This window comes from Sphaeramia orbicularis, chromosome 4 (assembly GCF_902148855.1).
Source record: "Sphaeramia orbicularis chromosome 4, fSphaOr1.1, whole genome shotgun sequence".
Lineage (NCBI taxonomy): Eukaryota > Metazoa > Chordata > Actinopteri > Kurtiformes > Apogonidae > Sphaeramia > Sphaeramia orbicularis.
The window spans coordinates 11,941,793-11,955,423 of NC_043960.1; the positions used below are offsets into that span (position 1 = coordinate 11,941,793).

Sequence of the window (13,631 nt, forward strand, 5' to 3'; positions counted from 1 at the left end):
CATTTATCACTATGGCAATCTCAGCAAAATATTACTGAGGATTAAAACTACTCATAAATCATATTATCATATCTGAACAAAACATTCTTGCAGACAACACTTGCTGCAAGTGCATGTTTGGCTCGTTTTATTCAGGCTTGGAAGATATGATATGTTACTGGACATTGTTAGATACTTCATAGAAGCTAGTGTTTAGTACATACTAGTATTAATTTAAATAAGTATACAGTCATGGAAAAAATTATTAGACCACCCTTGCTTCTTAAATTTTTTGGTCATTTTAATGCCTGGTACAACTAAAGGTACATTTGTTGGGATAAATATAATGAGAACAACAAAAATAGCTCATAAGAGTTTAATTTCAGAGCTGATATCTATCCATTTTCCATGTTTTCCTGATAATAACCAAAATCACTTCAGTTCTTACATCAATATCTATGGCATTGTGCTGACAAAAACAGTGCTTTTAGGCATTCCATGTTTTCTTTTCTGTCTGTTTTAGCCACATGATACACACAGGAGTTAGTACTTGATTGCATAACCATTGCTTTTGATGACTTTTGATGGTCTAATAATTTTTTCCGCAAATGCATTTCAGTGACTTGCAGTGTCTATTCCAGTTTTTAGAGAAGTATTCAAGTACGAAACTATTTGTATTGCATTCTATTCTTTGTAAATATGAGAGTAAACTCAAATTTGTCACCTATAAGGTTCTGCCACTCAGAGTCCAGGTCAGCTTGGTTGGCCAGGCAGCCCTTCATAACGTTGGAGCAGTAGTTGGAGCAGGGTTTGATGGACGGCATGCCGCGACAATGAGGACAGTACACCAGCTTCATCAAGGCCTTCCCACACTCTGGACTCAGAGACACCTGGTGTGGACGGAGAGGACAGTCCGCATGAGGAACAGGAGTATAATCCAGTCTATTCTTCATTGGGTATTTTCACTGAACAAGACAGATGGACACTAGAGGGCAGTAATGAGCCAGTAATGTGAGGCAAATTGAAACGGATGACAGCATGGCCTTGCTTGTCAGTCACTGTCAGTTTCTGATTATGTTTGCAGGATGTGAGAAGTGTCCACTTTCACAGAGGAGTTACCTTTCTGATACATCTCACCTTTCCAATACCCCCTACTTGAGCTGGAAACCCACTGATGTGTGTACATGTCTTACATTTAAGCGCATTCATTTAAGTCATGCTATTAATTTTTTTTACCAGCTCTTCACACATCGATTTCTATGCAGTGACAGATTGAACAACCAGTCATGTCAGCATAAATGTCTGCATGAATTTGAATCAAGTTGCATTACTGTTTTGTGGCTTCAAGTGCTGATAGATTTAATAAATCTACCCTCACAGTCATAATGTATGTTACAAAATGACATGATGTCCTCTGTCCCATTGTACACATTTCACTAAAATTATTAAATCACTTAAATAAATAAAGCTTAGACACCATTCAGTGAAATGAATCAGGATTAAATTTGGCCGAGCTGCTTTTCTTAAGAGACATAAATTAAAAAATGGGTGTGTGAAATGTCATTAAAAGTCATTACTAACTGCAGCCTTTTCAAAGTGTAACACAAAGAAGAATCTGTGTGCAAAAAAAACAAACAAAAAAAAACCCCATCACATGCATAATTTGTCCACAACACTGTCATCCTTCCAAATGAGGGCTTTGTTTTGTTGACACTTAATTTTTGATGATTTTTGTGTGCTTTATTTTCAGGGTGGAGACATTTTCTCTGGCAGTTAGGGTGTGACGACCACGCATCCATCACATCTCCTTTCTTGGGATTCAACCCAGCAGGCCTGAGTCACACATACACACACTCAGAGACACAAACATCAGCTCCCAAACTCAGTTTCTCTAACACATCCTGTCTGTCAGTCTCACTTCACTGCATCCATTTCTTTTTCACACACACATACACACCCACCTGGGAGACCTTCCTGACCACCTCTCCGCTGACTATCAGCCCCTGGACAAACGACCTGGCTGTGACAAAAGCCCGGATCACCTTCGTCTTTGTGTCTCGTGGGACGTCTCCAAATGGTCGTAGCGTCTCCTGTTGCTTAGCAACACATTCAAGGTAGTCCTCTGACAGGGTGACCTGCCAGACAGAGGGGGAAAGTGTGAGAGCTGCGTTTTATTTGAGGTATTTCACCGTTATTAGATAACACAGAGGTGAAAGAGATAGGAATGACAAGAACTACAGATTTCAGCCGTGAGTCATACGTCTTCAACCCCGAGGACAGCCTGGAGACGTGCTATTAAAAGACATTTAAAAATACCCTCACTATCAGAAGAATATTCAGCGTGCATGTGAGTGTGATAATAGTTGAAAAAAACATTGTTAAGTCCAAGCGACATGTCTAAAAATGGAAGTTTTATCAGTTGTCACATACAGAAGTGTATTTGTAGGAGCCTAAACAGAAGCAGGGGCGAAGGAGAGGGAGCAGAGGTAGAAGCAAGACAAGGTCACAAAATCCTTCAGTGGAGTCTTCTTAAATTTCAGTTATTTTCTTATTTTTGTTCAAATCTAGCATGACTCAGTGTTTTCTGACTATAATTGCAGATCATTTAAAAGTGTAATAGACAGAAAACCTCTTTGATGGCATTAATGTGTGAGATTCATCTTTGTTTTCTCAAATATGTTGTCAAACATCCCCAGAGCTTCTCTCCACATAGATCAAAAAACAACACAGTAACAGAGAAACTTGGAGTATTTGACTATAAAATACCACACTGTTGTGATCTAAATCTGCATCAAAATTCTGAAAGTAGTTACAAACTTAAACTGCAGCCATTTCAGTTCATTATAATGTTCATTTTATGTATTTGGTCATATATGTCAGCAGTGTATTGTGTTTTACGAATGAGAACTGTATATTTTGATCATATATGAAGTTGTGTTATGGCCAAGGGTTACAAATAAAGATGACTATAAACTCCTTGTGTCAGACATGAGATTGACACTTGTCCTAAAATATTGACCTTTTTCCATCACATGGTACAGACTTAACTTGATTCCACTAAATTTTTTGGTTTTCTATCAGGCAGTACCTGTTTTCTGCTATATTTTTATGTATCACATATATTTGCATCTTGAGGTCATACTAGTCTGGTTTGTAGGATGTACTTGCCCAGAAAAAGTGTGACTATTTCAGTCGCCTAATGGCAGGATTGACATTCTCCTCCCTTCCACCATCTGTATGTTACTGTTTTGAAAGAGCAAACTCAGCTGCAACTACATGGTGCAAATGGCAAGTTTTGACAAATACATGCATCTAGTCATTTTAATACCATGGCACGCGTTCTCATGCGTATGTTTGGCGAAAACAACTTCTCCCCTGACAGTATTTTGCAAAAGCGAAAGATGAGAGTGATTCATTGCATTTGCATTCATCCATCCAGACTTGCCAAAGAACATTGTGGAACGAAAGGAGGTACTATATCTAAGAAAGAAAATGAATTACCCTATACCAAAAATGAGAAGAATCAAGTACAGTCGAAGCCAAGCTATTACCATGCAGTGTAAAAGCCAACTTTTTTGTTGTATGAATCCCTTATGAATAGAGAAGCAAACAGAAAACTCTCTGCTCTATTCTAAGTTATCTAATTTTCATTTTGGTGTCTTGTTTCTTCACTGTCAGACCTTAGCTGACTTCTTCCCACAATGAAGTACTCACATCTTTTGGGGCGGCACTTTTAAAGGTACGTTCCAGAAGGCGGGACCAGAACTCTGACAGGGTTTCATCCAGATTGAGAGCAGAACCCCGATAGTACTGTCGCAGATCGCTGTACAGATCACCATAGAGACGGGTGTTCTGCGAGTACAGAGAGCCGAGGGGAGCCAGTACCTCCTGCAGGGAGCGCTCCGAACGACTGTGTAGTTCAGTGAAATAGGCTGAAAGAGGAGAAAAGAGGAAGTCAAGTTTATTCACACATCACAATACATGGAGGAGGCTTAAACCGGTTAAACAGTTTTCTGCCACTAGGGGTCTGTGAATCAAAACAATAAAAATGATATAGGAATAAACAGAGTTATTTTCATCACCATTGACTGAGGGAGAAATAATGTTTATATTAGAGGTAATGTATTGATATTTTATTGAAGGGGATATGATGCCACTGACGGGTGACCAAAAGAAATGGCCCATTGTATTGAATAATGTTATAGTTTAACATTGATGGGAATATTTGCTTAAATGTAAATACAGAAGTCATCCAAATATACAGTGCTGTACAATGATAATGACCAAAGGCACAATAAACTGATCTAGAATGTATTCTACTTACAATGGAAAGATGTTTACATGATGATCTGAGGGATCTGTTGAGAGTGTGTTCACGGAGCACCTCAAATCAATTGTTAGCAATGGGTAAGAATTGGACTTACAATAGGAGTGATATTCTAAAACCTCAGGGTTTTAATTAGAGGTTGAGTGGTTTTTAAAGGCCAATAGATAACAGTAGTTTCACTGGAAAAAATCTAAATCTTACCAAGTGTATTTTTCTCATTTCTAGTCAAAATATATCATCACACTTAAAATAAGAGATAATCACCTAAAGAGTAACTTTTCAGGGAGATATGAGAAGTTATTTTTAGACAATAGATCTGGAAAATCTTATTTCAACAAATCTTACCAAGATAATTTTCACTTATTCCATTAGCATATTTTTTTTCTTGAATTAAGCTAAAAAAAATCTTGAATTAAGCAAAAAAAAAAAAAAAAATCAAAAATCTACCAAATACAATTGGTAAGATTTAGATTTTTTCCAGTGTTGGAGCTGGTCCTGTGTTTAGTACCACCTTCACCAAGTTTCCAAGAAAAGTGAAACTAAACATCATGCAAATCCATGCAGATTGAGTGGTCTTGAATCACTGCAGCATCAATACATAAACAGTCCTCATATTTATAATGAATTTAGTTTGTCTGGTTACTTTTGATCCTCTGAAAATAGACAAAGTGTGTGTTAAAATGATTATAATTCTTAAATGGTTAATGTAGCATTTTTGAAAGTCCACACTTCAATCACATCTTGATTGCACTTCAGCTCCATTGTGGTGGTGTACAGAGGCAGAACTAAAAAAATAGTGTTACTGTCTACATATTTTTATTATATGACTGTATATGCATCATCATGTCACAAGGTGGGACTTCATTATATGATTATATCAAGCAGGAGTCCTCCAAAAATGTATGTTATAGTTCAAGAAGGCTCTAGCTTGATACATCATCATCTTTATTTTCTCCAGTAGGGTCAAAACGCATACGTCACATCAGAGTGATTTCATATTTTAAATCTCTCTGATGGGACATTTTAGAGATAATTTGACAGATAAGTGTTGCTAAATGATCCACATTTTTACTTTAAATTCATTTTTACTTTAGTTGGACCATAAGGGATTATCCAGAACAAGGAGCTACTTTATACTAAAATAAATGTTGGAATGACAATCAATTAAAGTTCGCTCTCTGATGGGACATGACTATGTTTTGACCCAGTAGGAATCTCTAAATCTATGTTTCAGGTCCCAGGAACAGCAGTGTTTCCAAAATTCTAACGTCTTCACTGGCCATTAGCTCAGTTGGGCTGAAGATGATATCACAATATGTTTACAGGGCATCGCTAAGGAGATGAACTGGTAAAAACCAAGTCAAGTTCAGTAAAATCAGGGCAAGTTGAGCTCATACTGACATTGGAAAACCAGCATTAGTCAAAGACATAAAACCCTTCATGGAATAAATATGCAACAGTTCAAACTAAGGTGATTGTATAGTGCAAAGTTTACTTTTCTGACCTATGATTTTTTATTTTTTATTTTTTTTGCTCTTCAGTTATACATTCCACTTGCAAATCCCAAAGTAATTTAATGGTCATTATCTGAATCAGTGCTGATGCTTTGGGACCAGATAAAAAGGCTATCTCTAGTTTTATTTATTGAATACGCTGTGGTTTATCTATTACCTGTGTTGTCAGTCCTGCAGAAAGCGCACTCTACTAATCTCGTCGACAAGAAGAATATGGAAAGAGTTTTTAGATCGACTGATTTGCTTCTCTGACATAGACGCTGACATGAGCAAACATACGCGTTATTTGTTGTCACGATTACAGAGCAGAGCAGTTTATTGAATGTCACTGCAATTATTGAATTTTTGAGCAGCTCTTTTCATACTGATGTGTTGTAAAGTGTCGATGGTCAGAAAGCGGCCCTAGTGATTAGCACATCCAATTTAAATTCACGACATTGGCAAGGGTTTCTTTGAAATTTCCTCCGAACCAGATGGATACAAAGCGATAGAGAGGTCAAACGGAGAGAATAAGGGAGTCAACGAGCTGTCTCTGCAGTATATTGGTTTGGGCTTTTCCCTCATGCTTCAAAGGCTGTGGACCAGTGCCAGCCTGTTCTAACCACAACCAGATGGACGGCCACATTACTGCTACTGAGGTGGCCTGCTGCCTTCAGACTAATAATACTGTCCTCCTCCTCCTCTGACTAGTCCTCCCGCTGCAATCTGTTTCTGTTTCTTTAACCTGTTTTTTTTTTTTTTAACTGTTTCTACACATCACTAATGACATGTTTCTCACTTGCTGCATTTGTTTTCTGTCCCTGTTGTTAACAGTGTCACTTCTCAGTCGTTCCCTCTTTTCCTTGCCTCTCTTCCTCCCTCCATCCTTCTCTTTCTCTGATGTGCAGTGATCTGCAGACTCGGCTCCTCAGTGGGTCAACTGCTCATTAGCTGAACCAGCCACTGCCCCGGGGGACACCCCTCTGTTTGTGTGTGTGTGTGTGTGCGTGTGCATGAAAGTAAGCAAGTGTGTATATGTGTGTGCGCTCCTTTGAGATCAGGGGATCGGCTTATCACATTTCATTGTGTCTGGCTGACTCTGCTCTCATTATAACACCCAGTCAGGGGTCCCCTTGACGCGCAGGACACACACACTTTCTCTTTGCGCACACTCACACTCACTATCAAAGCAGTGGCACTGAGTAGCTGGAAAACAGTCAGGGCACAAACTCACAAATACACAACATACAAATGTCACAATCCTCTAGGCTCGCTGCTGAAGCTTTGGTATTGAGCACAGTCAGTAATGAGTCTCTGTGCTGTAAACACACACGCTTACACAAACACACACTACTTACTGTCAAAGCTCCTGTAGAGAGCATTGAAGGCCGCCTGCAGCGACCTGCCGGCCTCTCTGATCAGGCCCTCGGTCTCTCGGGAGCTCAGACCTGCTAGGTTTTCCTCCATGGTACTGGTGCAGCAGGTCGGACCCTGGGGACACATCCTCAGATGCTCACCTGCCAAGACAGAGCAGACACACTCATTAAGCTGTTATTAATTAGGTAATTAATTAAAATTAATTAATAGATGGATTTGAGGAAAGCATTGGCACCAAACCTTAAAGCTACTATTACAGCTAAAAATCAACCTGTAAATGCACACATACAGTTTTTACTTTACTTTATCTCATATGTTGTTGTCTTTGTATAACGCTTAACCCTGTAAAGCCTGAAACATTAAATCATTGACAGAAAATTCCAGTTCTTCGAAACCAGAGCCTTTACTGGTCTTTCTGAACAACAAAAAAAAACATTTTAAAATCATAATATCCATTGTATATTATTTGATACATCAGGTCTTAATGCTCAAATATTATTATTTTTGAACAAACAAAAACATAATATAACACAAACATGTTTAACAAATTGGTAATTCCTTTTCAAAATTGGCAAAGTTCTGCCTCCTTCCTCATTAATTAACCATATGTAATGATGGTTCACATCATTTAAAATGTTTTCCAGATGGATTAAGTGATTCAACAACCAGCAAAATGTTAAACCCAAACCATCCACTTAAAAGTACTGTGTAATTTTATTGTGCTAGAGCTTTGTTTCTGAATGTACCTGAACTGTACTGCAGTTTATTTTAAAGCTCCCCCATACATCATCAGCCTGATTTGAATAAATTACCCTGAACTTTGGGTGTGACGGAAACGCAAAGCACACAGGTTACCCAGATAAAAAAGTTCCTGGTAATAAAAGTTCCTGGTAATTTGGTGGAAAAGGGCCTAATGACAGTCATGTAGTGTCACTGGAAATGCCTCTGGTGAATTAATTCCTCCCCCTGGTGGACTATATATGTATTGCATGTATCTAATTGTATACATCAGGTTTTTCAAGAAAAAAAAATAAAAAATCACACTGATCATGTAGAGGGCTTCAAAAGTCACGTATCAAATATGATACGTTTGGCGTTACAGGGTTAAATGACAACGTAACAGTTCTTACATAATAAGTCATACTGTATATATTCCTATTAAACAAACTTTTTTACACAAGGTTACAGGTTTGTGTACTTAAGAGTTCAACTTTGAGACAGTATGAAACTCAAATAAAAAATTAATCTACTTCTCCTTCACTTGAACATTTTATACAACTTTATACTTCTACTCTACTGCAGCTTAGAGGCAAATACTGTACATTTCCCCCCATTCCACTTGTCTGACAGCTTTAGTTACTTTACACCCATTTTCATTTCATTCCAGTTTTTTGTCCTCTTCTTGTTGAGTGAAAAGCATGCAACGCCACTTTAGGATTTAGTGGGTAGATGTGTTTGTGCATTACTTTGCAGAAAATTGCTTCTTAAGTGACACAGATTCTTAAAAAAAAAAAAAAAAAAGAAACACTCTTAGAATTATCCAAATATGGAAAGCTGATATATATATATTTTTTTTTTTACAGAAACTTAGTTCTAACATAACAAGAATACCACAAACATATGATGATTTTATGGAATATGTTGCATTTCTGTATGTTAAAATATCCAATCACGTATAAGGTGATTATGAATTATTATGAGCTCAAACATCTAGAGCACTAAAAGGCAGGATATGCATTAGTCTAATGCATCACTAAAATGAATCCAATAACATCATATGCAATAGTAAAACACTGAGAGGGACCATTTACTGCACAATGACTACTTTTATTTGTCATTTTCTATGTGTATTTTGTTGATAATACATAGTTTTACTGAATGCTTCTCCTATTAATTAAAACTACCTTGATGAATTTTTAACCAACGGATTACCAACATTAGCAACGGAGCTACTAATAATTACAAACTATCACACATTCTCCCGCATGGTGAAAAAACAGCTACTCTCGAATCAAACTTGTAGCCACAAAGTAAAGTAATGTAAACATGCTTAAAGTGTGACAAACTGCAGTGGGGACGAATAAAAATGAATGGTTGGATGTGAATGAATTTTTTATATAGATGGAGTTATTGAAATGCATTTTTTACTGCTTTTTGTATGTTCTAGTTTTTACTCATGTCTGTTTTTGTAATGATAACATCAGCCTGCCCAGGGACTACAAGTGGACATTAGCACTGGTGCTACAACCTGGCACACTACATCTCTCCTTTTTAAGGTTAACGTACATTGTGCATTGTCCCTGTCTAAATAAATTAATTTTAAAAAATGAAATGAAAATAACGCTTCTGATTGGTGCACTGCTTTGTCTAATCCCCCCCTACTTCAAACCAGCTTAGGCAGATAAAACACAATAAAGCAATTTAAACTGTGGCTAAATTGTTCTCATATCAGACCTTATCTCAGAGACTTGACTAAGAAAATGCGTTTTTATCATCTGATTCCCCTAAAGTGGACACTTCATCCACCGACCTCAAAAGGACAATTAGAGTGCAGTAATAAAGTATTCTGACCACCGAGATCAGTTTCAACATTACATCAGTGCTTACGTACACACATATCAATATTTTAACACCTGGAAGGGTCACACAGTCATCCTTGTGAGTATTTTTACTGCTTACTGTTACTTAATCGTCATTCTGGATGCAGGTGTGGAGTGTTTTTCCAAAGTGGTGCTTCTGTTTTTGCTGACGTTTGTCTCACACCAATGCATCAAGTATTTATTGCACCCAAGGAAAGCTTTTACATACAGAATCAACCCACCAATGCACTCTTCTTATATATAGTAACCCTAAAATATGCAGCTTTGTATTCTGTTCACCTCTTTTATTTGTCTGTACAGTCTGCAGCTATACACACATTTGGGGTAACCGGTATGATAGAGTGAGTTTTCTGAAAAATCCTTCAATGTTTTCATGACATACTGTATACACGACAAACAAAACATTGAGGATATTTCTTTTTTTTTTTTTTTGTCTTTTTTTGTGTCATTTTTGCCATTTGTAAATAAAACTATGTGTGGTCATTAAAAAATTAGTTTCAATTCAATTCACACAAAAAAGTAAAAAGTGCTGTGCAAGAATCCCAACTGAAAAAAAAAGCCAAAAAATTAAAAATATCCTCAACTTTTTGTTTGTAGTGTATCTGGTACTATGCCAAGCGACACACAACAACTGCACAAATAAGCCTAAATGTCCAGCTACATTTTGTCTGCCACTATCTACCCTCTTCTGACTGACTAGATCCAATAGGTGACACACACACACACACACACATACACAACTTCCACTTGTGCCCTCATCTTGAAATAATGTGACTCTGACCTTCACTATAAAACTAAAAAATACAGAGTAAGGGCAAGGAAATTGCTCACTTGCACCATTTTTTTTTTATTCTTAAGGGGATACTCGAGTCCACAGGGAACATAAAAATAAAAATCTCTTTCACACACACGTGCACATGTGCACACACTGAACCTGCCAGACAGCCTAGAAAGCAGTCTGCAGCATCAGTCTCTTGGCAGACTGGATGCCTTAGGATTGGTGTGTGTTCATGTGTGTATGTGTGTGTTCATGCATGCATGTGTGTGTGTGTGTGTGTTCATGTGTGTGTGTGCCCATGTCTGGGAAGGTTAAGGGTGAGTAAGTACCCCACAGCTGTGTGCATCAGTGCTGTCTTTCTTCCTAAAAGGTCCTGGGTCAATTTGTGTATGGGTGTGTGTACATGTGTGTGTCTATGTGTGAGCATGTGTGGGTGTGTCTGTGGGTTTGGGGGCAAAATTTGTCCACCAGGATAAGTGGAGCAGAAGAGGAGACGCCTTCATCATCACTGCTCCATGAATGTTTCATCTGTACTGGCTGGTGTGTGCATGTGTGAGAAAGTGAGACTGACAGCATTAGTACAGGAAATAGCACCTAATGCAGCCTCTTATCACATTTCTTTGTGGGATATTTTAAGACTTTTCTGCTTCATTTTGTACGATATGATGATACGTGATGTGACAAAAGAAAAAAAATCATATTATCTGATATTATACCCATAACTTATTTATTGTCTTCTACCGCATATCTTATCATTTGGATGATGTTTTGGTGTTTTTGATGCAGTCTTGCAGTAAAAAACCTGAGCATTTTACCATTAGGTCCCCCGAACTGACTGATCTGCTGTGATTCCCAACTGCAAAGAAGAAGAGATATAACTTTGCATTTTAGCATTTTTCTTAAGGGTGTGATATTTTGCTTTTGTTTAAATGGAATTATGCATTTTAAAACATTACCCTGTGGTCTACATAATAATAATAATAACTAGAAGCACTCGGAGAGCGCAGACCTCCCCCAAGGCTGATCAGTGCCCCCCCCCCCCCCCCCCGTGGGCCCCCCCACCCCCGATCACCACCAAAATTTAATCATTTCTTCCTTAGCCCATTTCCAACAAACCCTCAAAATTTCATCCAAATCTGTCCATAACTTTTTGAGTTATGTTGCACACTAACGGACAGACAAACAAACAAACAAACAAACAAACAGACAAACAAACAAACCCTGGCAAAAACATAACCTCCTTGGCGGAGGTAATAATAATAATAATAATAATAATAATACATTTTATTTATAAGCGCCTTTCAAGACACCCAAGGACACTGTACAACAAGATAAAACAAACAATCCATAAAATACAAAGAAATAAACAGATTAAAACAAATAATTACTATATATAGAAATGAAGTTGTAGAATGGAGAGTAGAGCTTATGGGGGGTAGGCAGTTCTGAAAAGGTGAGTTTTGAGTCTGGATTTGAATGTGGGGAGAGAGTCACAGTTACGGATGGATGGTGGGAGGGAGTTCCAGAGCTGAGGAGCAGAGCGGCTGAAGGCTCGGCCTCCCATGGTGCTGAGGCGGACAGGGGGCACGGTGAATACATAAACTGTAAATGCTCCGCTTGGGTCTGAATTCTTCATTAATTCAACTCCACAGGTCCATCTTCAACCCTATTTCTGAGTAATGAAACCAGAAAGGTCGTTTTGAGCGTTGACCCTTTAAATGCAAATGAGCCACTTCACGCCCCACCCCCTCCAGGTTGTTGGCTGTGCTTTCTGTCCCGTTCAACCAACAACTGAACATTTTAGGTAATCGGCTCGAAGTTTGGACATATTTTCAGTATAGACTACAACCGCTGCTGCTGATAAACAATTATGGCATAATCGGAGAAATGTTCATCGGAAGTCTCGACCTTATATGTGCAAATGTCGTGACATAACTAGTTATAGACATAAGAATTTAAGCAGGAATTGAAAAGGGTTGTAGAAATCCATTCGATTTTTGTTGGAATGAATATACAGATAGCTTTGCAGCACCTGGAAGGTTCAAATTCAAACTTTTTGGAACTATTAGGGTCTAAATACACAAATAAATGAACCAAAGACTCATAAATGACCCCTTTAATATGGACATTTTTTACCTGTTATATGTGTAACAGATTCAGTGTCAGATATTTACCAATATCCCCCAAACCTCTTCTACGGTGGCCACAAAAACAGCAATAAGCACTCATTAGAGCCAGATTGTTCTGGGGTAGAGAACTTTCTGGGCCAGTGAACAACTTTTTGATGCAAAGAACATCCACCGTTTGCCATCAAGTTCAATACAAACGTGGCATAGATGCAGGTTGGAAAATTGGATGAAAGCAACACAAAAATATATAGGAGGTCAAGATATGCATCTTTGTTTAGATATGACAAAGCAAAAATATGAGTTTTTGAGATTTTGTTTGTGTCACTCAGCCTTACACTGAATCAGCAGATCAACCACAAACTCATTGATTATGCAAAAATTTTCAAAAGTCCACGTAAGGAAGTGTCAAGCTCAGATCAATCAGTGTGAAATGAAATTAATTATCTGGCAGCAAACGCCATCAAACTAAATCAATTTATGCTAATATGATTGGATTTTTAAGACCAAAAATGATATTTAAAAAGAAAAACAAAAAAGAAAAATCAATCACACTTTCTCATATTTATACTGCAAGTTTTCACACAACTCCCACAAACCTGTCAATCTACATTACAGAGAAATCTATTGGATCTAATCTGCGTTTATCTAATACTGCTTATGTCAACATGAAAAAACAGATGAAAAAGATGAAAACCAAAGCATCTCAAATGTAGATTTCATGCAAAAAAGATTCAGTTGTTTCCAGAATAATGTCCATAGCCAATCTACAAATCTATCAACACCTCTAACACCCTCTACTTTAAAATCAGAGAAGACCAGAGGGGAAGAGAGAATAGGAGAAGTGTGACACAGCAGAGGTCTAAGGTTTCTTTCTTGTCAACTCTTCTGCTCAGCGCTCACTTTGATCAAGTCACTTTAAAAAAAAAAAACCTCTCAAAAGGTTTCAGA

At 37.8% G+C, this 13,631-nt stretch overlaps 1 protein-coding gene across 1 annotated transcript in view; it reads right to left on the reverse strand.

Annotated features, from left to right (window-relative positions):
- The window catches only part of LOC115417728 (glypican-1-like), a 75,691-nt gene that overhangs the window by 22,342 nt on the left and 39,718 nt on the right, over positions 1–13,631 (reverse strand). The window contains 4 exon segments of the mRNA XM_030131773.1: positions 704–869; positions 1,941–2,114; positions 3,694–3,911; positions 7,158–7,316. Of these exon segments, the coding sequence (XP_029987633.1) occupies positions 704–869; positions 1,941–2,114; positions 3,694–3,911; positions 7,158–7,316 (717 nt within the window).